This window comes from Lygodium microphyllum, chromosome 14, assembly GCF_053477565.2.
Source record: "Lygodium microphyllum isolate KBCC chromosome 14, Lygodium_microphyllum_v1.1.10, whole genome shotgun sequence".
In the NCBI taxonomy this organism is placed as follows: domain Eukaryota; kingdom Viridiplantae; phylum Streptophyta; class Polypodiopsida; order Schizaeales; family Lygodiaceae; genus Lygodium; species Lygodium microphyllum.
Genome location: NC_141148.1, coordinates 127,201,533 through 127,227,095, shown reverse-complemented (window position 1 = coordinate 127,227,095; position 25,563 = coordinate 127,201,533). Strand labels below are relative to the sequence as shown.

General features: G+C 43.2%; 1 protein-coding gene across 3 annotated transcripts in view; it reads left to right on the top strand.

Annotated features, from left to right (window-relative positions):
- The first annotated feature begins 2,263 nt into the window (after positions 1-2,263).
- The window catches only part of LOC148026092 (AFG1-like ATPase family protein), a 52,962-nt gene continuing 29,662 nt past the window's right edge, over positions 2,264-25,563 (top strand). The window contains exons 1-5 of one of the 3 annotated variants that reach the window (XR_015693187.1): positions 2,264-2,491; positions 14,406-14,542; positions 20,773-20,915; positions 21,058-21,156; positions 21,841-21,992. Coding sequence is in view for 2 of the 3 variants with exons in the window: in XM_087693341.1 (XP_087549467.1) it covers positions 2,320-2,491; positions 14,406-14,542; positions 20,773-20,915; positions 21,058-21,156; positions 21,841-21,992 (703 nt within the window). In the remaining variant the exon portion in view is untranslated. The remainder of the gene's footprint in view (positions 2,492-14,405; positions 14,543-20,772; positions 20,916-21,057; positions 21,157-21,840; positions 21,993-25,563) is intronic. The other 2 variants (XM_087693341.1, XM_087693342.1) reach the window with 2 other exon arrangements.

Below are 25,563 nucleotides of genomic sequence, written 5' to 3'. Positions count from 1 at the left end.
CCTAGCCCACTTTTAAAGTGGCGAACAACCCATCACTTTGATGAAATTTCTAAACACTTATCTCAATATCTCAATTTTACCTATAAGAATAACATCATGATCTAGTGACATCAAACAACTTGCACACTTTGATTGCAATTTAATACTACTCACACAAGGAAAGGATTTTATATAATCATTGACCTTATTTCAATGATGCGACATTTATCATGCATGAACGGTTTATTTAATATCTACAATGTATGAGTATCTAGTAACTATCCTCATTCTTATTGTTAACTTAGGGCCATTATGGACTTGTTCCATGTTGAGTTATAACCTGATGGCTCTAGATTCTAGTTTTTATTTCAATTATTTGTTTGAGGAAAATTAGGGTTTCTTCCCTTTTCAAGATGACATCTTAAGTAAGCATCTCTCTTTCTCTAAAGAGAGAGATATTGTCACGATTTCCCATCGAGACTAGTGACATGATTCTTGCATAAGAAAATAATGCTTAGTGATGAAAAGGCTATGAAAAAGGCCCTTATTCCTCCTTGTAAGAGACCAAAATAATTTGAAGCTAATCTCCCCCACAAGTGCATTCATAGTCCCTTAGATGCTCATGTTAAGTGTAAATCTTTCAATAGTTATACCACATAATCAAACCTCATATATACCCTACTCATAATTTCTTGGTGATGATAACATTGCTTACATGATTTACTTTAATATGATATATATTACTTCCTTTGACTTTCTAGAAAGACACATGAAAGGCTTGTGACATGGATGAGAAAGCCCTTGTGACAAGGGGTATATGCTCCAAACCCGATGTTCTCCTTTTGGGTGCCATCAAATGCTTCCTCCTCCTTATGCTGCATCTTTGTCAAGTCTTATTAGTCCCAACAACTTGCAAGAATAGCTCCTCAAACCAATAGAAGAAGGTTGTCACATTCGAACTTCTCGTCTCTTTGTAGGGGTGTTACATCTTTGTTGGCTCCTCCTCTCATTCGAGTAATATAAAAAATATATCCTAGTTCTCTCTCTCTCTCTCTCTCTCTCTCTCTCTCTCTCTCTCTCTCTCTTTGTGCTCCCCAAAGAGAATAATGGTTGAGAGATGAAGCCCAAAAGCCTTTTTTATTAAGGCTCATATAACGTTTATTAATTTCATTATCATCATTTCATTGTCTCTTTCTCTATCTTGAATTCATCACCTCTATCCCTCGTCAAGCCTATAGTCTTCTCAAGTCACATAAGAGTGCATGTTTCGTTTCAATCGCACTTGGCATAATCTATCTCGTTTCAATTGTGAGTGATGGCACACTCCTCTCCTTGATTGGACGGTCGATTTTAATGACATCTCAAAGGAGACTATGGTCAATTTGTCTGTGACGATGTCGAGTTATGATGACGACTCATTGGATAATAGTGACAACTGATCAAAATGTTGAAGCTTCAAAAAGCTTTATTCTTATTAGCATTGCCCTTTAGGGCATATGCTTGTACAATGGTGCTGTGACAAGGTGCTACAAGTTCCAAAAAAGTTACCCATTGTTAGTTTTAGTTAAGTGCTCCACTTATCTTTGAAATGCATGGATATCTTGCATTTCGAGAAAGAAGAGTATTTTAGAAAATTAAAAAAAAGGTCACACACACACACACACACGAAAGAAAGGGCAAAGCTCTTGTGTGTGATAGTGTGCTCTTGTTATTATTACTTCAAGCTTGACCTTTAGGCCCTCATTCACACATAGAGCTCACCTTTGATCTTTAGGCCCTCCTCCCCCATTCCACGAATGGGCTATGACATTACAAATGCCTTGGAAATGTGTTAGCTGCTACCTTTTAGGGTGATCAACACAAAGCCTTCTGTAGATCTCATTGTAACCACTTTCGTGATATGGCCTATGGTTTGTAATGAGACATTTATTTTAATACAAAGAGGTGCTATTCTAAGTAATAGAGCGAGGTTGGTCTATTGTTTGCAATTGCACATTTATTGTGATGCAAATTACACACTAACAACATAGCAAGTTGCCAAGATCAAAACGAATGTTCAGGCCAATAGGGTCGTGGCGTAGTGGTTTGGGTTTGGGTTTGAGTTAATGAGTTCAAAGGCATAATAAAACATGTATTCTCTTCTAAGACGAATGTTTACCTTATCAAGAAAAGCCATATAAAAAGCCGTCCGAGATACGTGCTTTTTCCATCAAAGAGATTGATTTATTACGAAAGACAAGCTTTTCCTAAGTTCTAATTTGTAACATTGGGACTGTTTTATAAAATTGTTTAAATAATAGGAGGGAAGAATCTTGTCGTAATACTGTGGTAGTCATCATCATGTACTCACGTTCGCTCGCGAGCTCCTTAAGACAAGCGTTGGGGGCAGGCAGACACATAATCGGACAACATCTCCACCATCATCCTCATCCTCGTCCACGTTATCGCCATCATCCTCATCGTCATGCGGGAGCGCTTCCTTCCTCCACGCCACCGGTCTCTCAAGGAACAGGTTAGCAGCAATCCCTCACTTGGATCCCCTAAAACCCCACCGATCCTGCTTGATTCTTAGCACACACATGCCATTGCTTTTAACTCCTTGCAAAAAAATTCAGCTTGATGCATCGATTCATGGCCAAAATATATCACAGATAGTTTTAAAATGTATTAACACCCCAAGCTGGATCTGCAAAAATCCATAATTTGCTTGGGCACTGTAAAAAAGGGGGAATCTAAACACTGAAAGGAAAGGAAACAAAGGGGTTTGAACCCTCGACAGACGGACGGTGCATAATTCTGTGTATCACATAGAGAATTTTCGTGCTTACCTACCTTGGGAGTTGAGGCAATGAGGCAAAGGTCGTGCATTGTGTTGGGGATAGCCACCTTTTGTAAATGTATCCTGTCAGGAACGTTAATTGATGAGATAAATTTTGCTTACGTGACCTACAACTGCATGAGGAATGCGGGTCTATGCCATCTTCTACGGAGGGATGGCTAAATTCAAGGAGAAAAACCTGTGCATGTAAAAACCCCTGAATCAAAGGGATATTCTTTGCATTAGAGGTACTGAAATTGTGAGAGTATGCAAGGGTAGAAGAAGATGCACGGAGAGTGAAAGGAAGAGAGAGGCTGAAGAGAAAGCAGAGAATGGAAGAAGAAATCTGCACTGAAGTAAAAAGAATGCTGAATACAAAGCAGACTGATCAGTTCTTGCATGCATCCCAAAGCATCAGTGAGAGCACGGATCAGGCTGATGACAGAGATGAGCATTGGATGATAGAGTGGTGAAATCTGCAAGACAATATGTTTGTCAATGACTGGGACTAGCTATAAATAGTTGATGAGGATGCTGAAAACTGGCCGACTATTACATCATGTTGGTAAAAATCTGGCTGACCTACTCGTGAAGCTGCAATTAATGCAGCCAATTTGTAAAATACTTGGTTGCCAACATGAAGTCGACCACAATAGTGTGAACACAAAAGGAACACATTGAGCTAAATCTCTCAAAAAGCCAGCGTGAACATGCTAAAACTAATTGGAAGTGTAATGCACTGAAATGCACACTTTAGAAAGGATAAAAAGCAGTCAGAGCTCCAATGTCTACATCGCACTCTAATGGAGCTCAAAATGAGCAGATGACAAACTAAAATGATATTGGCTAACATTCCCTCTCAGATCCTAGGGAGTGTTTGAAGACCCAAAAACCTCATGTGATGAAGCATGGAAGCCTAAGACAAAGGCTTCGTGAAGAGATTAATCATTAATTGCATTGTCCTTTGTGGGATAGTAAACCATCGCTAGCTTGGAATTCATGATCTGCTCCCGAACATAATGCCATTGAACCTCTATGTGCTTTGTGTGAGCATGAAACATAGGGTTCTTTGCTAGAGCTAGGATAGGTTGGTTATCCACGCGTAGCTCCATGGGTCCTATCTATGGAAAGCCGATCTAGGTGGAGTCAAACTGCCTCCTGTATAGTAGATCAAAGGGTGTGATACTCAACCTCCATAGAAGATAATGCCATGGTACGTTGCTTCTTATTGCTTCATGAGATTGCTCTTGATCCAAGGGAGAAGGCAAAATCTGTAGTGAGTCCACATCTCCAATCCAATCTAAGTCACTCCATCCAACTATAGTAGTGGCTTCCTCAGGCCTCTCTGTACACAATCCCATAGGATCTTGTTTCCTATAGATAGCATAGTACGTACAAAGCAGTCTCCAGTGACCCTACATAGGAGTCTTCATGAAAGAATATATAGTGCCACAATAAAAGAAATATTTGGCTTTGTATAAATGGGCCAGATCAAGGAGCTGACAAGGCACCTGTACTTAGTGGCATTTGCAAGGGGATCTCCTTGTCATGACACAATAGTAAAATAATTTGTATCCTTTTTATTATTTTGCATATTTTTATTTATTAAATTTGTTTCCTTTACATTTACTAGATATTAAACAAAGTGCATTAGAGTTGGTCATAAGCTATGGTGGATCTGTTAGCAGTCATGTTTGTCATGCCTTGTCATCTCCTGCTTGTGAGCCTCAGTCTGAGTCAGACGAGGACATTAGGAGCTCTGACATGTCTGTCATGTGTTATGATGGGGGAGGCTAGTCACTCTCGACTGGCTATCTTAGGTTGTGTATTTCTTTTTGGCCTCTTTTAGTGGGCAGCCACTGGCTGCCCGGCCACTTTTTGGTCACTGTTGTGGGGCGCCCATTTTAGGGCACTTTTAGGGTTTGCGCCCATTTTAGGGTTTGCGCCCATTTTAGGGTTAGGGTTAGGGTTTGTCCGTTGCCTATTTATTGGCAGCCCCCCTCCCCACTTGGTCACTTGTCTTCTTGCAGATTCCGACACTCCTTCTCCCCCGTGGTGGTGCTGCCATCGTCATCAGCCTGATCTGGTGCCCTCACTGACGCTGTGGGCTGCGTGCAGGGACTGATCAGTCCATTTCAGTGTATTCAGCATTCATTTCAGTCAGTGCAGATTTCTCTTCCTTATTTTCTGCTTTCTCTCTCTCTCTCTCCCTCCGTGTTCGTATTTCCCCTTCCGTTGCGCACTCTCACATGGTATCATCGCCAAACTGAGAGCACGGAGGTCTTCATCGACTGGAGAGAGACCACACCTATCATCTGTTGCTGCCCCCCTTCTCTCCAACAGCCAGGCGGCCCCTCCAGGTGGTCTGAATATTTGCGTTTGCTGCATAGGTGGTCTGAATATTTGCGTTTGCTGCATCAGCCCCTTCCAGAGGCTGCCACGTCATCAACCAGCCCTGTCTCCTTGCGTTTTCAGCTGGGCGGCCTTCTCTTCAGCTGGGCGACTCCACTACAGGCTGCGTTTTGCATCCAAGGTGGTCGTTTTCCCTCCTGGCGGCTCATCTTCAGCTGGCGCTTCTCTTCTTGGCTGCGTTTTGGTGCCTGGCAACTTTCCCTCCGGATTTTGTGCCCTACACAGCTGCGTTTTCACCTCCTGGTGATAGGCGACCTGATTTCCTGGAGTTTGGTGGTTCTTTTGGTGGTTGGTGACCCTTCTGGTGGTCATTCTTCGGCATCGGCACAGTTTTCTTTGGTGTTTGGTATTTTGCAGATTGGAAGATGTCTTATCATCAGTTTACAGGTTTTGATGACTCAGATGATGAGCTTTTGTCTCAACATTCATCTGAACGGAGGCTTGATTTCTATCGCGAGGATCGTCATATGGAGTCTATTCCTCGTTTCCATCCCCCTTCTATTCATGTATCTCGGCGAGCCTCTTCCAGTGGGCCGAAGATGCAGCCTTTGGTACCCCCTGTACAGATACCCGTATTTCCTCAGCTGCCCAAAGAGGACCGGTTGGATGGCTCCAACTTTTCTCTATGGTCCTGCAAGGTGGAGTGTATCTTGGACTCCTTTGATCTTTGGGAGCTTGTTTCTGTTCCTATTCCCCGGCCTATGGTGGATCCCGCAGATGGGACATCTATGGATCGTGCAGCCTTATGGGATCGGCTCAATTCTAGAGCCAGATCTTTCCTCTTTTTGAGTTTGCAGGATTCTGTCCTTGTTCATGTTCACAGGTTGAAGACTGCAGCAGACGTGTGGAGAAAGCTCGCGTCTCTCTATCAACAGAAGACGTTTGCCCACCGGATATCTCTCGAAAAGAAGTTGCGGATGCTCGCTATTGATGATAGTCCTTCCATGAAGGACCACATCAACAGATTACAAGATATGAGGGATGAGCTTGCATCTCTCGGTCGGACGATATCTTCTGAAGACATGGCTATGATTCTTTTGACTCAGCTGCCATCGCCTCGGTTTGATGTCTTCTACACCAGCCTTCTTACATCGAGGACCCGTGAGAAGCTTCTATGGGAGGAGCTATCCCCGCTTGTCTTGGAGCATGACGAGCGACTCAGAGAGGTCAGTGCTAGTGGATCCGACTCCACTAGAGCCTTTGTTGCAGGTTCGGGAGGACAGAAGAAGAAGAAGAAGTCAAAGGCTAAGAAGAAGGACAGTTCTTCAGGCTCTGACTCAGATTCAGAGAGACCGAAGTGCCTACATTGTGGGAAAGGGACACATCCCGAGGAGAAATGCTGGAAGAAGTACCCTCACCTTCGTCCGGGAGCGAAGGGTGGATCTACATCGGAGCCTTCTTCTACCTCTACACCAGCTGTTACCCATGAGTCAGTGTTCCTTCATATCCATGCTTTGGAGGAGGATCCTTCTTCTTCCGTGGCTGCAGTGTATTCTGCGCAGCCTTGGTTAGTGGACAGTGGTGCTTCGAGTCATATGACTCCCCGAGGTGATTTGTTACAGGATCTCCGTCCATCAGAGGGTTCAGTCACTGTTGGTGACATTTTATCGGTGCCTATTAGTGGTGTTGGCACATTGCCTTTGTTTACAGACCGACCTACGAGCTTCCTTTCACAGGCCCTACATGTTCCGGACTTGGGCCTTCCCCTCCTCTCAGTTTATGGCCTTACGAGGCTTGGCACACGAGTGATCTTCACCGAGCATGCCGTTGTTATTGAGGATTCTTTTACAGGAGTTGTCTTATCTACAGGTTGGCAGGAGAGCGGGCTTTACAGGCTCCATTCCCCTTCTTTGATACAGGGTCCTCCGCGGCAGTCTATTGCTACACCCATTCCCGCTTGTGCACCTTCTATTCCACAGGTTCCTTCCCATCCCCCACCCTCTCCTCCGGTGGTTCCCTCGTACCCCCCATCCCTTTCAGAGGGGGCCGATATCGGTGATGCGGCTGTGGATTCCTTGGCCCCTAGTGTTTCAGAGGGGGCTTTCCAGGATCATGAGGAGCTCCTTCAGCGGCAGTCTACTTCGACGGACTTCATCGACATTGGCATTCCTCTTGCCATCCCCGGATCCATTTCTTCTTCGGCCTTTCGCCACATCCAGGATCTGAGAGGGGGTGTTAGCAGTCATGTTTGTCATGCCTTGTCATCTCCTGCTTGTGAGCCTCAGTCTGAGTCAGACGAGGACATTAGGAGCTCTGACATGTCTGTCATGTGTTATGATGGGGGAGGCTAGTCACTCTCGACTGGCTATCTTAGGTTGTGTATTTCTTTTTGGCCTCTTTTAGTGGGCAGCCACTGGCTGCCCGGCCACTTTTTGGTCACTGTTGTGGGGCGCCCATTTTAGGGCACTTTTAGGGTTTGCGCCCATTTTAGGGTTTGCGCCCATTTTAGGGTTAGGGTTAGGGTTTGTCCGTTGCCTATTTATTGGCAGCCCCCCTCCCCACTTGGTCACTTGTCTTCTTGCAGATTCCGACACTCCTTCTCCCCCGTGGTGGTGCTGCCATCGTCATCAGCCTGATCTGGTGCCCTCACTGACGCTGTGGGCTGCGTGCAGGGACTGATCAGTCCATTTCAGTGTATTCAGCATTCATTTCAGTCAGTGCAGATTTCTCTTCCTTATTTTCTGCTTTCTCTCTCTCTCTCTCCCTCCGTGTTCGTATTTCCTCTTCCGTTGCGCACTCTCACAGGATCCACATAGTGGGTTATATTAGAAGAGCAAAACATGCAGCGGAATAATGAAAGAACACAAGATTGATGAAAGAGACAATGCACAAGATGTAACTTGGGAATAGGAATCCCCTATGACAAGAGGACAATGGTTGAGTGCCAGCTCACGCACTCCACAAGCTTCCTCTCTCCACACCAAGAATCCACAAGTATATAAATGGATAATGGATTGTGGCCACACTCCCTCCTCTTATAAACAAAAATAAAGCAGTTGTCTTATCACAAAATAGGTTGGCCAATTACCAAATAAAGAATAAAGAGAGTGTCCATAAATTAGGCCGTGGGCACACGTGAACCTGTGATATGACCACTTCTAACACCCTCTCTCAGAGCACAGGTGAACAAGCAATGAATAAGAACACTCAAGATGCACCATGGATACTCTAGTAGCGTGCACTCAATTGGATGTGGCTCAGTAAGAAAGCACTTTGAAGAGTGAGTCCAAATGCCATGATCCCTCTCTGAAAGAAAAATAGTCGAGCTAGCCACCTTGTACCTCCTGCAGTCACACAAGCTTTATAAATAGCTCACCGTGACACCAAAATTCCTCCACTAGAGCATATATATGTCCTTTGGATCCCCTCATGCAAGACCATACAAACACATTATGTTACTCGTCCCATAGTATGAACTTGGCGTTGGACATACCAATCCAAGGTTTGGATCACTAGAAGGTGTGAACTCGATTATACACTCTAAATCCACCAACAATGAAAGTATTAGAATGCCCTCTCTCCACCCCATGTGTGCCCCCTTGGCTAGGATCATGTGAGAGCTTGCAGTATCACTAGAAGACTGCTTCGTGGGTCACTTTGGCCAAAGTGGCCTTCGGTGACTCATTCTCAGAGTTTGAAGATGAAGTATTTGTCTTCTTGCCCTTCTCTTTGGATTCGGTAGCCTTCTTCGGATATTTCTTAAAGAGATGGCCTTGCTTCCCACAAGAATAGCAATGAGCACGTGTCTTCTTAGTCCTCAAAGATACCACCAATGCTTTTTTCAATATCATCACCATGTATCAAAACCTTTTCTTGTCCGTGTAGCAAAGACTCCTTATCAAGCAAAAGAGACATGAGATCATCAAAATCAAGATCAAGAGTAGAAACCTGTCGTAATTGCAATGACATTGCCTACTTTACGCTATTTAGGGGAGGGACTAACCGATACTTCTAGAGAAGGTGCCTTGTACAACAGCTACTTGCAACTTCCCGATGCCACGTGAAAGGGTCGTCGCTCAATGGATAAAAGTTACTCTAGGGATAACAGGCTGATCTGACTAAAATGACCATGTAATTCTATTTGCTAAACAACCAATCCGACCCTCAAAGCTTGAGCCACCATATTGTACTCCGGAGGAAGCTAAGTAAGAACCAATGCAAATATCTGAGAGGAGATAAGAGATGCCCCCCAGGTGAGCAATTGATCATGGATAATCTTGAACCTCAATAGAAATGCTTGCATGGAGTCTTGAGAATTAAACTTGATGTTATACAGTTAACCAGGGTTGCATTTCGTGCATGCGTGAAATGTTCTATGTGGTACCATACTGTATGAACATTTTGTGTTGTACCGTGCAATGTTCCATGCGTTCCAGCAGGCGCCGACCGGATCCGACCGTTGTAGAGTACGCACGATTTTGAAATTTCTACCCATTTTTCAGCTCATTTTTTGGCCGTTGCACACATGAACGTTGGGCCTTGGCTGATGGTTTGGGCACTATGTAACTTTGGAAAGTTGTTCTCCTCTAGGCTCTTTGTAACTTCTCCTCTCTTCTTCTCTCCCTTAGCCCACTATAAAGGGCAGCCCCCCCTAATTACCTCTTCATCCAAAAATCAGCCTCCTTCAATCTTCCCTCTTGGGCTTAAGCTTGAAGCACCTCCAATACCTTCTCTTCCTCTTGAGTCTTCTTCGCTCTCCTATCCCTATCCATCTATCTTCGCTCTCCCTTTCTTTCCCTCATCTTCTCTTTCTCTCTTCTCTCTTCTCCCTCTCCTTCTCTTCCGCTTCTCTCCCTCTCCTATCCATATCCCTCTTCCTCTTGCTCTCCCTTTCGCTATCCCTTTCCCTCTCCTCTCTCTATCTCTTGCCCCCCCCCCCGCCCGGCGTCCCCCTTTCATTTCATCCATCTTCCTCTTCCTCTCCCTATCCCTATCCACAATGCCAAAGCCTCTTCATGAAGCTTTTGGTCTCTACACCACAAATCTTGTAAAAGCCTTGGGCAATGCAAATTGCTATTGTTGGACTTGCAAGTTTTGTGGGAAGATGATGACTAATAGCATGACGAGGCTCATCATCCACTTGACCAAGGTGGGTGGTCAATGTGGCCTATATCCTTTCATCCCTCAATCTGTAAGCGGATGAGATCATGAAGTACTCTCCCCTCTTGCGCCAAAGTGGCCATGCGTCGTTGAGCATGGCAAAATCTCAAGAGGAGGTGGTTCCCCCCTGACATGAAAGTAGATGCTTTTGAAACTCCTTCTACACCTACTCTTGCACCTTCTCCTAGCCCATGCACCTTGACGGCCTCGGGCTTCATCGCCAGCATTGGAAGCAAAAGGCCATGTAGGCAAGTCTCACTGCAAGAAGCTACAGGTGATTTTTGGTTCTTTGTCTTTCCTCAAAGAGAGGCAAAGGAATGCAGAGATAGAGATTGCACACACTATCGTTGAGTGCAATCTCCCATTCCACTTGCTTGGAGTGGATAGGTGGAAGAGAGTGGTCAAAGCCATTGCCACGGTTGGTCCATGCGAGGGGTGGTATGGTGTTAGCTACAATGACATGCGGACCAAGAAGCTCGATGAGGAGAGAGAGAGAATCAATAAATCTCTCGAGTTCGTGCATGCCAAATGGGAAAAGTATGGTTGCACTATATTTTTTGATGGATGGAGCGATTGGAAGAAACGAGGCATCATCAATATCCTTGTTTCTTCACCTCTTGGCACATTCTTCTTGCAGACCGTGGATGCGGGGCAAAGAGGACGAAGAACTATGGGTGCATTCATATACTTACATATTTGCCAAGCTATCATTGTGGTAATCTTTTTTTGGTTTATGATTCAATGATTCGTTACTCATTTTATGGATCAATATTCATAAATCATAGTTCATTTTATCTCTTCAATATTCATAAACCTCTACCCATTCATTGTACCTCTTCATTCACCATCATGATTCATAAATCTCTATTTGTCACGGGGACGTGAAATTTTGAGATGGTTTAATCTTGCTCATAACATTTGATTAAGTTATTAATCAAATGTGCAAGATTGTTTAAGCACATGTGATGCACATGGTAGATATTTCATTGTAATAGTCCAAGGACTCGAGAATCAAGCCATTTGATGCAGGCGACAACCATTCGGGGACCTTCAGGAGCTGGCAATAGCTGATTGGGAAAGGCGATAGCAGTTTGAGGCCTCATGGCATGTGGCGACAGCATTAAATGCTGTCACGTACAGGCAACAATCAGATTTCAGGCTTTTCTCGCGTGAAAATCAGGAATCTCTCTCTCTCTTCTGGCAGTCTCTCACCTTCTCCAGCTTGTGCTCAGTCATTCTTAACACTTTTTATCCTTTTGGATCAAATTTCAGTCAAGTTTTGTAGACAATAGTGAGATCTTTGTTGTAAACCCTCAATTTTTGCAGAAATTAGGGTTTGACAGCCACCTCAGGACGTGTGCCAATTGCTAAAGGCATCGTACATTGAATTCAACACCTGAAATTTGTGTAATTGTCAGGAAATTCAGATGCAAGCCCATTCATTGTAATTTGGGGCAGAATTGGCTAGTTGGTGGCTCCATTTGTGCAAGTCTTGGGTGAAAAATCAAGGGGCAATTGGCCCAAATTAATTGCTGATTGTTATTACAGCAAAGGGCCTTTGGAACAATAAAGGAGATTGTGAATCTCAGCTTGTGCTCATTCCATTAGCAATCAATTTAAAGAAATACTGAAAGGGGTTTTGGGGCCAACAAGGTGTCCAATGCCCTAGATTATCAAGGTAATTTATGCATTTCAAGTTATGTTCATTTGCTGATTGCTGTAATTAAGTGCTTAATTAGGGAATTGCCATCCGTTCCAAGAAGAAAGACTGGTTTTACTATCTCCATGATCCATGATTCCATCATAACTTAAACCTATTCCCTCTTTCACTTGCGCTATGTAGGTTGGTGTGACCAATGTGGTGCAAGTGGTCACTGACAATGCTTCCAATTTTCGAAGGATAGGCCGCTTGCTTGAAGTGGAGTTTCCATCCATTGTATGGACGCCATGTGCCACCCATTGCATTGATCTCCTCATGGAAGATATAGGGAATCGCCATCCGTTCCAAGAAGAAAGGCTGGTTTTACTATCTCCCTGATCCATGATTCCATCTAACTCAAACCTATTCTCTCTTTCACTTGCGCCATGTAGGTTGGTGTGACCAACGTGGTGCAAGTGGTCACCGACAACGCTTCCAATTGTCGAAGGGCCGCTTGCTTGAAGCGAAGTTCCTGTCCATTGTATGGACTCCATGTGCCACCCATTGCATTGATCTCCTCATGAAATGTTGGGAATAAAGGGCCATCATGCCTTTTATATGTGCACAGGTGTGAATACACCCTTAGCATATTTATATTTTCATATATATCTATCTAAAACCTAAAGAGGTACACTAGTCTTTCGTACCCAAGAACATCGTGCATCTCTCTCTTTGACTCTCACACTCTACTTTGTACTCTCTCTCTTTGCTAAGACAAAGCATTGCGTGTCTCGATCCTCACGCTCTTTGTCATAAAAAACTGGTATCGGAGCAGGCAAGGAGTGCACGCTTCTCGAGACAGCTTAGGAGTGCACGCTTCTCAAGGTGTAGTCAAGCGTGAGCTACGTGAGCATCGGATAGTTGGCGGGCTGTTGGAGAGCAGGCGGGCAAGCACAATGGTCGCGTGCAAGGAGCGACCAGGCGTGCCGGTTCGTTGCAGTCGACTGCTGCATGAATGATGACTGGCAACGGGCAGGAGACCAGGCGATGACTTGTAAGCGATGACGGGTAGAAGTCGTCCACATAAGGCTAGGCGCCGATGGGCAGGTCAACGTTTTTTTTCCTTTTCCTAGAAATACCCTTTTCTCTTTTCTCCCTCATTAGGCGTTCACACGCAAAGGCACAAAGTCAAATTTTGTCAAAGGAATTTGGGGGTTTTCTTGGATTTGGGGACTTTAATGCAGAACTGGACAATCTGACTCAGAAATTGCAAAATCGGTGCACATTTGCTTGGGAATTTTGAGGTTTTTCACATTTCAGTGAAATTTTTTCAATTTCATTGAAATTTTTTCAATTTCATTGAAATTTTTTCAATTTCATTGAAATTTGTGCACACTGGACCCGTGAAATTTGGGGATTTGTCCAGATTTGATGCGAGCAAGACACAACAGTGATATTTGTCTCGGAAATTGCAGGAATTTGTGCCATTTTGCCTCCCACATTTGGGGCTTTTCATGTACATGTAAGAATTGGGCTGAAATTTACCTAATGTCATCAACATTCAAAACCAAGATAATCAGGCTGCCATTTGCTACCCTCTTGGTGTACAAGCAGTGATCCACTTGACTTCTATGAAAACCTTGAGACTGCTTAAATGTATCAAACTTATGATACCATTCTCTTGGTGCTTGTTTCAGCCCATACAAACTCCTTTTGAGTTTATGTACCATTATCTCTTTCCTTTGTGCCACTCCAGTATTATAAAATAGGAACATTCACAATAGAGGAGTACTAGGAATGCTAAAACTTGCATAGGCAAACCCACTAGGCATTGGTCCAGCCTAGCCATGCCTAGGTGAAGTCAACTTTCCTTTCTAACACACAAACCACCATCTGAGTTAGTTCAAGGGGTTAAGAGTCAAGTAGCAGCCATCTATCCATTAGCTAAGTAGAACCAAGCATACCACCAAAGAACATGGTGACCTTCATCTAGTCGCTTCGATTTGTGGCTTGATCATTGTTACTAACCTTTCAGCTCAGTTGAAAGGCATCTATATATAAATCCATCAGTGATTCCAAATAGATAATAGATGTAAGTGCCATTTTCCCAATACATGCTTATTGCTTGATTCCCAATTTATCGTACTTGGCCATTTCTATTAACAAAATACTAGTGTAGCAATGAGAATTGTACCCATGCATGTTGATTCTACGGGATGAATTGGGACAATAGTGGCATGACCTCCCCTTGATTATTGAGATTTTAAAGGGGATGTGACTACCACTGGCCTTGGGCCTCTTAATGTTATAGACACTTGTTAACATACAATCGACTTGTTATGGATAGTATTTAAACTGCAAGTAATGTAATCTACAGTTGACTTCAGATCTCTAGAAGTTAGCTTAGAATGAGAATTTGTTCCTCATCAATAATAATTGTTGGATTTTGAATATCAGGACTTCTCGAGCATTACAATTCTTTGGTTTCACAAGGAGTACTGCAGCATGATGAGCATCAAAAAGATGTGGTGGGAGCTTTTGATCAGCTTTTGGGACAGCTAGTTGATTATGAGAGAGAGATGCAATTTTACCATGTAAGATTCATATACTTCTTTTTCATAGCATACAATCATACTCTCTTTTTTTTTGGTGGCTGAGTGCAGTCAGATTTTCTGTCTATATTTACAAATGAGGTAAGGTTGGTAGGTTTATGGATTGACCAAGGGTTAGAAGTTGGCCTTTTGAGGGTTCGGATTGGTAAGCTATTGTGTTCTTTGCTTTTCTCCAAGAAGAGAAAATTCTATTAAGGGCACCTTAGTGATAAGAAGTACATAAATTTCTTTACATGTTAGAAATATAAAGAAATAAAGGAATAAATGTTCTTTGGCTGTCTACCATGATTCTGTGGGAAGAATGCTAGTAATATAAGTAGTCTAGCAGTAATGCCAGATTCTGTGGGAACTCCTAAATGGAAGAAGTGTTAGCAATCATGATTTTATTAATCACTTTCTATGTGTTTTGACTCTTGTTTGTGAGCCTCAATTCAAGTGTTTTGGGGGAGGGGGTGATGGGGGCACATTTGAAGCTTTGGCATTGTTTGATTGAGCTGTTTTTGTCTACTCTGTGGAGATACGCTAAGGTTTGCAAAAGAAAACACTGAGTGTGTGACCATGACTGAGACATAGAGAACTCAAACACTCACAAGAAACACAAAACACTAGAAAGAAGATAATTCAATGAATGGATGATGGATGGAAGCGTACAGAATGCTCAATGGCAAAGCTGTCCAACAGCCAGTAGCTCTCATGGGAGCGAGCTGAGGTAGAAGGCGGAGTGTGACATCCACCAAAGACGGATCTTGAGTAATGATCACTAGTTGGAGCAGAATCTGATGCAGGATTGGGCAGGCATCAAGAGGCGACTTGTGGGAGTGTCTTGGGGCAGTAGGTAACCTCCAGGAGCAGTGAAACAGTATTGGACCTGAGCTGAACCAAAAATGCAGCTGTCCAGTGGTGACTTTGATCAGGGCAGCTGCTGGGAAGGGCAGAAAAGGGGCATAGGTATCAAGAAGACTATCCGAATGCAGAGTGCAATCAGCAACTTATCGCCTGGCTGAAAATGATAGGAGGTGGTTAGTAAACATAGTAGGGAGCAACCTTCTAATGGGGAGGTGGCAGCTTAGGGTGAAATGGTTCTTTTGTTGTGGCTTTATTGTCTTCCTTCATAAAGGCTCCCACTTAGGAGCATTGGAGAGCGGTCTTGCGTGCTCTTTGTTATTTACAAGGGACTCAATCCTACGGATCATGTATGGAGAGGGAGTTACTCTCTTTGGTTGGAGTGATTCTGACTAGATATTTGATGTGGATTCGCGCCGGTCCACTACAGGTTATGCCTTCTCCCTTGGATTAGGGAGTTATCTCGTGGAGCAGCAAGATGCAGCCTATTGTGGCCCTTTCTTCTATAGAGGCAAAGTATCATGCCTTATGTTCTATAGCTATGGAGGTGGTTTGGCTTTGCTGCATGTTGGTGGAGATTAGCTTTCCTTAGCCTAGACCTATGGAGCTGCATATTGACAACCAGAGTGCTCTAGCTTTGGCAAAGAATCCTATGTTTCATGCTTGCATGAAGCACATTGAGGTTTAGTATCGCTATGTTCAAGAGCAGATCGTGGATTCCAAGTTAGTGGTGGCCCATTGTCCCACGGAGGACAACATAGTTGATCTCTTCACAAAGCCTTTGCCTCACGCTTCTATGCTTCATCACACGAGGTTGTTGGGTCTTTCGACACTCCCAAGATGTGAGAGGGGGTGTATTTATAGCTACAACCCCCACTTGGCAGACATACTCACTCTTCAGTCTTCAGTCTTCCCTTTGCACATGGATACTCTAACACTTTGACTCTCCGTGAATGGTGTTGTGCATTTTCTTTATTTATGAACTTCTTGTGTGCATTCCTAGGCCAGTGCTTGCTTTCCATAGTCTGTTTGTCTACCTACACCTGTCGAACATTGTCATTGTCATCTAGGATTTTTTGTGAGGTCTTCCCTATTTTTTTGTGTTTTTCTTCAGCTTTTACTATTGATTGACTAGTATTTATGGCCTCTTTAGGATCAGGTTGGCCAGTTTTTTGGTGTTTTTGTTATTTATAGCCGCACCCCTCACTTGGCAAACATAGACACTCTTCAGTCTTCAATCTTCCCTTTGGAGATGCACACTCTGATACTCAACTCTCTGTGCTTGGTGTTGCCATCGTCATTAGCTTGATTTGGTGTCCTCACTAACACTTTGGGTTGCGTGTAGGGACTAATCAGTCCATCTCCATCTCCATTGTATCAACATTCTTCTTCAGTCAGTGTAGCATTCTCTCATCTTCTACTTCCTCTCTCTCTCTCTCTCTCTCTCTCTCTCTCTCTCTCTTTGTGATGTGACCTGGCATGAGGGACGTGGCGTGACGAATCTTTGACGTGACATACCTGGCGTGGTGTGATGTACTTGGCATGAGGGACGTGGTGTGACATGATGCATTTGGTGCAATGGAATGTAGTCGTGAGTAGGTCTCTCTTGTACGCTGGTCTGAATGAATGCAGTCGCGAGCAGTCGTGACCAGAGAATATAGTCATTCTCTCCTGCTGGTCTAAATGAATGCAGTCGTGAGCAGGGAATGCAACAATAATGATCGTGTGCAATGAATAGTAATGTGTGTGAAAGTAATTTGTAATGCTGTAAGGTTCTGCGACAGTAGTGCTATAATGCTCTCTGATTGGGGGAACAACTTATGTCTGAGGGGATGTACCTATAGTGATTGACTGGAATGTCTTCAGTGTGCAAGGCAAGAATACTGCCATGATACTTTGAATGCTGCAGTGATTGCTTATGTCACAATGACAATTTATGCTACAGCTACATTTTGTGTTTCAAACACATTGACATGTTATGCTATAGTGACAGTTTAATGACGGCTTACTGATCGATCGACAGTGGGTCTGTTCCCAGCACAATAGTGAGTCTATTCCAAGGAGGGGTTCTAATCAGTCAAACAGGCAGGGGGACTTGCTTGCCTGGCATTGAGTGGATGTCTTAGATTGCTAGATGGTAGGGACTACTAAAAGAGAAACCAGTGGACATGAGACTGAACTTGACACACAACCAATTGGACTCTGACCAGAGGAGGCACTGCATCAAAGGGGTGGTACAAGACTCCAACTAAAGATGAAAAGTTTTACTATAGACAAAACAGAAGGAGAGCTTGTAAAAATGCCACTCCCACAAGTGTTGATTTTCCAACTGGACTTGGTCTAATGGAACCCCAACTGGTCAAATGCTGCCCCAAGTTCACAATAGATGGGCTGGCATCTAAAATCCTCACAATTCCACGAATTTCCGGTGCTGATTTTAGTGTACAATGCCTTTGATTGATGGCACGGGTCCCAAGGTGGCTGCTAAACCCTAATTACTGCTGTAATTTAGGGTTTACAGCAGTAAACTCTTTGCTGTCCACCAAATTTGGCTGTACTCTACTACCAATGGCTGAGAATTACTGAGAATGTTTGAGCATAGACTGGAGGAGATGAGAGAATGCTGTAGAGAGAGAGAAAATCAGCTGAAATGTATCGTTTGATTCGTAGCTCTGATAACAAATCTGATGGCACCAACAACTTCAAAAGGGGGGTAAAACATCAGCTCGGCTGGCGAGCCCTCCTCTTCTACCGCCGCCTCTCTTGAGGCGGAAGAGAAATCCTGCTGCCCCTTGTCCTATTGCGGCGCGCGATTAGTCGTCGTTGCCTCTCACGGTCAAATCTGATCACCTCCTCTCCCTCTACCAAGCTCCGAACGGTTGCAATTCCACTTCCACCACCCTCCAACAGCCTTCTCCCTAGTTGCATGGGAAAGTTTTGCCAAGTGACGGCCTTTCTAATATTTTCAGCCATTAAATTAATTTTTCAGAATTAATTAATTCTGAAAATTAATTTCAGCCCTTTTGACCGTGCCCAAAATTAAACATGCCCATCTGTAATGAAATTGGCTAGGCCATTTGCAACTTGGAGTGGTTCCCAACCTCTGTTGACCCTTAGACTAGCATTAATTAATTAATTAATGCTAGTCCCTAGTGTCACCACTGACACTTAATGGCCAAACAATTGTCCTAGGGTCCAACCTGGCACCAACTGACCACCAAAACCCAGTTGGCATAACTTAACACAACTTTTGCCTTTAACATCCACTATGTCCTCGGGGTCCTTGGCCCGTTCCCATGAAATAACTGCCATGTGCATCACATGTGCTAAACAACCTTTCACATTTGATTAATAACTTAATCAAATGTTACTAGCAAGATTAAAGCATCTCAAAATTTCACGTCCCCATGACATCTGAGAAGAATTGGGTGCAGCATCCATGGTAGTTGAGGCACTATTCTGGGCAATCACCTTCCTCTAGAGGATATGGCAGCTCCCTAAAGACCGATACCCTAGGCTAGCTTTCGAGTCTTCAAGCTTGCAGCGAAGGGAGATAGACAGTGTTGGTATGTACACATGAACACGTGGCGGAACTTGCATGGCATGAATATAGACAGATTGCCATTGTTCGATTACGGTCTTGATTGTCCCACTTTGAGTCTCAACCGTTCAAAGTTGAATAGAGTCATTAGAGTAGACATCACTAAAGTGGAGACAGAGAGGACTTGGTCCAAGCCCCCTTTCCCATTAGGCACGAAGATGGCAAGAGGATTTGCCAGATCTGTGGATAGGAGGCAGAGACGGAGGACCATTACATTTGTAGATGCAGTGTATACTATGATATCCGAGGCCATTACCAATGCTTCTTTAAGGAGGGCTTTGGACCATTGAGACGGGTGATGGACTATCAGGACCAAAGATGTTTGGGCCTTTTCTTATTAGAGATCCAACGACGCAGAGCAGCATTGTTACGGGATCGGAGGCAACCCTAGTCACATCCACCCCTCCAGAAAGCAATTACAGACTTTTTCAATATAGTTGACCCCTTGGCCACCGCCACCTTAGACACTACATCTCCTACTGACAAACGCCATCGAGGGACATCATCGGGTGGCATCACAGTAGATAGAGCTACAACGATATGCAGAGCATGATGCCCTAGGGTTCTTGCTCGGCAATGCAAGCATGCTGATATGGGAATGCGACACATTCGCGCCATGATTGCTTGTTACAAACGAAGATTACCATGTCGAGTCAGGTAGGGGTAGCTTGCAAAGTCTTGGTGGATTCCCTACACTGAGAGGGAGATATTCTATACGCTTTTCAGTTTCTCAGTTTTTCATATTCTTCATTTTCCATTTCAATTTATCATGTAGACTTGGACATAATTTTGTCTTATTCTCTGATGAGAGATGATGATGCCAGTTGTATTAGTTATGGTCTCATAGGCCATTTTGGCCTTCTAGAGATGTTAATAGGTCTCTCTCTCTCTCTCTCTCTCTCTCTCTCTCTTTCTCTCTCTCTCTGTGCTTCTCTGTGTTTGTGTTTCTCTTCTGTTGTGCACTCTCACAATAATTGCCTTCTTTGACTTGCCCATGGTCTTTTTGGGCTTACCAGCATGCCATGTGGCACTCCAGCCATATTTGTCCCCCTTTCTTTGCATTTCATGCCCATTGTAGGTTGGGTGGCACATTTTTAGGCTGGATGACCATGGCCTTTCTTTGGCCAGGGGCAGACATATTTTGTAGTGGGCAGCATCCAAAGTAGGTTGGCCTGTTTAGGCGGCAACATTGTAGTGCTTTGGCCTGCATCTCAGCAGGTTGGCTAATTTTAGAGATTCATTGGCTATATCTAACTCCCCCTCTTGTGCTCTCATTATTGCAATCAGCTTCTCTCCTATTCCTTGCTATTGTGATTATCATCTACTATCGTGAGTCTTCTCCTCCAGCCATCATCCTCACACTCTTTTCTCCTTGATGAGATCCGTTCTCTCTCCTCCGATTGGCAACCTCACTCATCTTGCCTATAGGCTGTTGTGCAGGGGCCTATTTTGTTGTCTTTAGCATTGTACATAGTCTTGTTTTCTTTCATTTGTGATTTAGGGTTTGTGCTCTTCCTCTCTTTCTTCTCTTTTTCTTTCACAGGTGCATGGTTGCTTCTGCATGCGCACTCACATGGATCATTGCCATGTTTGTACCATATGTGAGATTTCTGCATTTCTATCTCTTCAGTTGCTTAGTTCATAGCCATCATATGGACTTTATTTCATAGCACTAGGAGAGTTTTCTGTTCAACTGCTTTCTAATGTGGTCATATGCATGCTCACTTACTTTCAGAACTAATTTTTCAAATTTCAATGATTGTGGCAGGAGAAATTGTATGATTGGAGAATGAAAAGGAATCAGTTGCGACAACAATTGCTGAAAGAGGAGGCAGAGAAAGAAGCTCAACATCAGCTTAAGATAAGGATGGAGGAGTCAAAGAAAGGCTCTGTGCAGAAATGGCTTTCCAGGTAACGAAAATGATGAGGGTGAATTGGGTTGTTTCTCTGCCTTGTCTGATAATCTTTGTGTATCAGCTGTTATGGTTCTGGATAAGAATTTTGGAGGCATGAAAAGTTGAGCTGTAAGCAAGATGTTACCCGTATTCTTCAGGTTAAAGGAACGATTAGAAAAGGCAATGTCAGATGAAGCTGAGGGAAGAAGAGACGAGCCTCTCTATATGTACAAGGAAAGAGCAGTGCAGATGTTCATGTGAGTGGCTTGAAGGGTTTATTCAAAAATTTAGTCACTTTGGTATTCTGTTGATGAGAATCACAAGTTCAGAGCTCTCTTCTCGTGAGTTCTTCATGTAGAGGCTTTATGATATAGATTAGATTTCATGTTTTCTTTTGGAATACTGACCGTCATTAATCATAGAATAGAGAGAACAAGGATGCAGTGCATAGGAGTTATCAAAGGCAGCTTCTGACTAAATTCTCCAAGCAGATGTTGTGGAACTGCCTTAAGGCATCTTTGGAATGAATGTAGTGATCTAGGCTTATACAAAATAGATGCACCATTTCATGATATTACGCGATCATGGCTCATTGTCTTTCTGGGAATATCTTTCTACTAAACCCCTGTGTGTATATGTTCTGAGGGGTTATCTTTTGTAGCCCTTGCTGTATGTTTTCTGAGGGTTACATCTGTTTCTGAATGGTCTCTAGGAGATTTTGTTATTGCAAAAAGCAAAAATAAAGTATAAAACTAGTTGCTACTAGAAGAGATGCTTTTAAGTTTGACAACGTTGACTATTTGCATATAGTTATCTGAATCTTGTTAGTCTAATCACTATCCCTCAATGTAAATGGCATAGGAAAAATGGCACAGTGAATTCTAAACATATTGCTCTGCTAAGTAATTGAAGGTTTTGTTCAAATTATTTTTGTTTGTTAGGGCCACACGAAGGAATAAGAAAGCAGAACCTGGTGCAGGGAGGATGGTGGCTCGCATCAATAGAGAAAAGAAGTTGGATCAACAAGTTGGCCCACCACCTGCATTACCCTTAGGTCCTAAAGGCATCTATGTCTATGGGAGTGTTGGATGCGGTAAGATATTGGCATGTCCAATGTTGAGACTGCAATTTACTGTGTTAAAAGACAGTTTTACTTGATATAATTCTGTGGGTTCCACACATTTGATTTTTTCACACAACTAAGCTTTCATACAACTTGGCTTGGCAAACCTCTAGCAAAGCTTTGACAGTGTTCATTTTTAGTCTTCCTTATTGTAGAGGAGTTATCTACTATTTAATGTGAAAACCAAGTCCAAATCGTGTAGCACTTAATAAATTATTAACAGGGAAGCAAGAAACTACACCCTGCTTTGCAGAGAGATTCTCTTACATCAAGGGAAGGGTAAAAGTTGTGTGGGCCCACCAAATAATGCATGCAATTGATGAGGGGCCTTTGTTAAGCAAGGATCACATGACCTAGTATCCTGTAGGCTGTGAGAGTGTGCAACAGAAGAAGAACACGAACACGCACACGGAGTGAGAAGGGAAGAGAAAGACTGCAATGAAAGAAGAGAATGGAAGTGATAAATCTGCACTGAATTCTAAACGAAAGCTGAATACAAGGTGGACTGATCAGAGTTGCTACATGTAGCCTAAGTTGTCAATGAGGGCACCAGATCAGGCTGATGACAAATGGCAGCACTGGGAGATGGAGAGTCTCCAATGTTGGATGTGCTGAATTTGCAAGAAAAAATGATGACCAGCCAATGGCAGATGGCTGTAAGTAGCCATAAAATGCCAAAACTGGCCAATTGCTGATCAGACATGGCAAAAATCGGGCTGACCTGCCAAAGAATGCAGTAACCACTAAAAAGTGCTGATTGCCTCATAAAGTTGGTGAGAATACACCCTCCAGCCACTGAAAAAGAAATGCAAAGGCTGGAAATAAACCTCAGCCAATGTGAACACACTAAAACTTACTGAAAAAGAAACTCATTGTAATGCAAGCTCTAGAAAGAGCTGTGTTCTCTATCAAAACATGTGAAATGATAGATAGATAGAATGTCAGAGCTCCTAATGTCCTTGTTTGACTCAAGCTAAAGGCTTACAAGCAAGAGCTGATTGTGCAAGGCGCATGACTGCTAATACCCCTCTTAGATCCTGGATGTGGCTGAAGGCTAGAGAGGACAGAATGGATCCAAGGGTGGTAGAAGTGTCAATGCTGATGAAGAAACTCCTTATGAATTCGAGAATCCCCCTCGAAACACAAAGGGCCAAGGAATTGATAGTCGCATTACCAATAGTGTATCCCTTTGAAAGGGATGGAAGCTATGGGGGAACTACTAAAGGGGATGGTGGGGGATGGGATGGAACTTGTGGGATGGGTGGTGCACAACTAGGAACAAATGGGTGTGGCTATGGAAGATTGCTTTTGAGGGCCTTGCACAATGGAAGGGAAGTGGAGCTTGTATAGCTCCCTCTCATGCCAATTTGTTGCTATACAAAAACACATATCTATTGAATATAAATATACATTGTAATGGTTATTGTCACAATCAAGGTACCAAGTCTAGTAAGGTCATGAGTTGAGAGGACTAGGAAACCCAATTTTGGAACATGGAGGACTTAAAAAATGAAGCACGATGGATGGTTAGGCAATATCGGCAAAGTGCCAACACCACTAATAGGCACCAAAGAAATGTGAACAATAGTGACTATACCTTTTGATGGATAGAGATCTTATAGCAAATCTCTTGGAGGAGTCATATGACTCGAAGCACTGCTGTCAATGAGATAAGGCCCCTTTGAAGACAAGACAACCAAAGAAGAAGACTCCTCCATCTCATGGATGTGAAGGAACATAGACTCATAAGTAATAGTTGGAGTAGAGGTAGAGGAAGACTTAGATAATTTAGCTTCATTCTTTGCTCTCAAATGAAGGTGAGGGTATTTTTTCCAATGCTTCTCCTCAGGACGGGTACCTTTTCCACAATGTGGGTGTTTAGGTTTCTTTGAATTGGTGTCAAAACTTGAAGAAGTCTTTGAGTGCTTAACTTGCTTCTTCTTGTTACCCCTCCCAAATCTGTAGTAAAAGCTTTACTAAAGCTAGATCTATTGGCTCCAGTCTTCTTGGGTCACACTTTGTGCTTCAAAACAATCAGAGCTAACTTCTCCCACAGAAGTGTCATGAGTCCTAGAGGTAAGCAAGCTGGTATAGAAGACATCATACTTTGGAGATGGAAGATGAGTGATAAGAATCATCCCCATGTCCTATGGGCAGTGCCCAGTGCTTTAGTCTTCAATTCTTTTTCAGTTCTTAGTGTGAACACAACTAAAGTTATAAGTTGTGTCACCACTCTTAGAGTTAAGAGTTAGAGTCAGTTAACTCTAGTTGAGTTAGAGCTAGGTCTATCTTAGACCTATCTTTTTGTCACAACTCTATAGAAACAGAATTTGTATCCTTTTTTATTAATTTGTCCATATAATGATTTATTAAATTTGTTTCCTTTGTACTAATTAGATATAAAGAAAAGTGCATTGGAGCTGGCCATTGATGAGTGGTCACAGGTTATGGTGGACCCACGCGGTGGGTTAGAGAAAAGATAGTTCACACTTCCACCTATATGGCCCGATTGGGCGCCTGTGACCAGAACTCACGCATATCAGGGTTAGACTCGCACACAGGAAGGATTGATACCTTGAAGTGTGGGCTAGATCCGCCAGAACAGACAGTTACAATCAACAAGATGGCATGATCATGAAATGCTTGTATAATGTGCATGTGTGGGCTGAAAGCTTGAAATGCACATTTCTTTGCATAGGAAAGTCACATGAAGATTTTGATACCGTTTTTGCGACTTACACGGAAAAAGCTTTCATATGACACCCGTATTGGGGGGTCCCTAAATTTTAGGAGGTCTCTAAATTTTAGGAGCCTCGAATTAGCCTAAAAATGCTAGTCCTAAAAAATAGGAATGTCATTCTAAAAATAGTAAATTCGGTACTCTGACTGTGCTTACTAAATTTAGTTGTTTCTATTCTTGACAGTATTCAGCCCAAAAAGGAAGGCCATAGAGAAGAGACAAGTGTCAAGACACTTGTCACACAAGTTTCCAAGTGTCCCACCACTTGTCACATCTCATGACATGTGGCTGGACACTTGTCTTGTGCTACTCCACTTTCCCCTTTTTGTACTAGCTCTTCCCTCTCCTATAAATAAGAGCTCGTTTTTCTTCATTCAACATCATTTTTCTTTGCTGTAAACTCATGTACAGCACCCACAGATAGTCAGAAACTGGCCCCATCCATCCCCATCATCATCCCCCACTTCTCTATTATCAAATTCCTCCATATTCCCTCTTCTATCACTATTGTTTTACAGGACAGCAAGCCTGTAAATTCATTACAGCACCTCCTTCTCGAGCTCTTTCTTCCATTTTAGCAACAAGAAACAAGCCCTATCCATGTACTGCTGATCAACGATGGAGAAAGACTGATTTCCCCTTTTTCTTCTCTCATACTGTAAAGAAATCAGTTCTTATCATTGCATAATAGATAATGCATGTGTGTTTGTACATCTTTGCATGATCTTGTGAGAGTGAGAATTACTTCTCCTCACTCTCAGGTTGATTGTAATTGAGCTCTTTCCTAAGAGACTTGGGTTG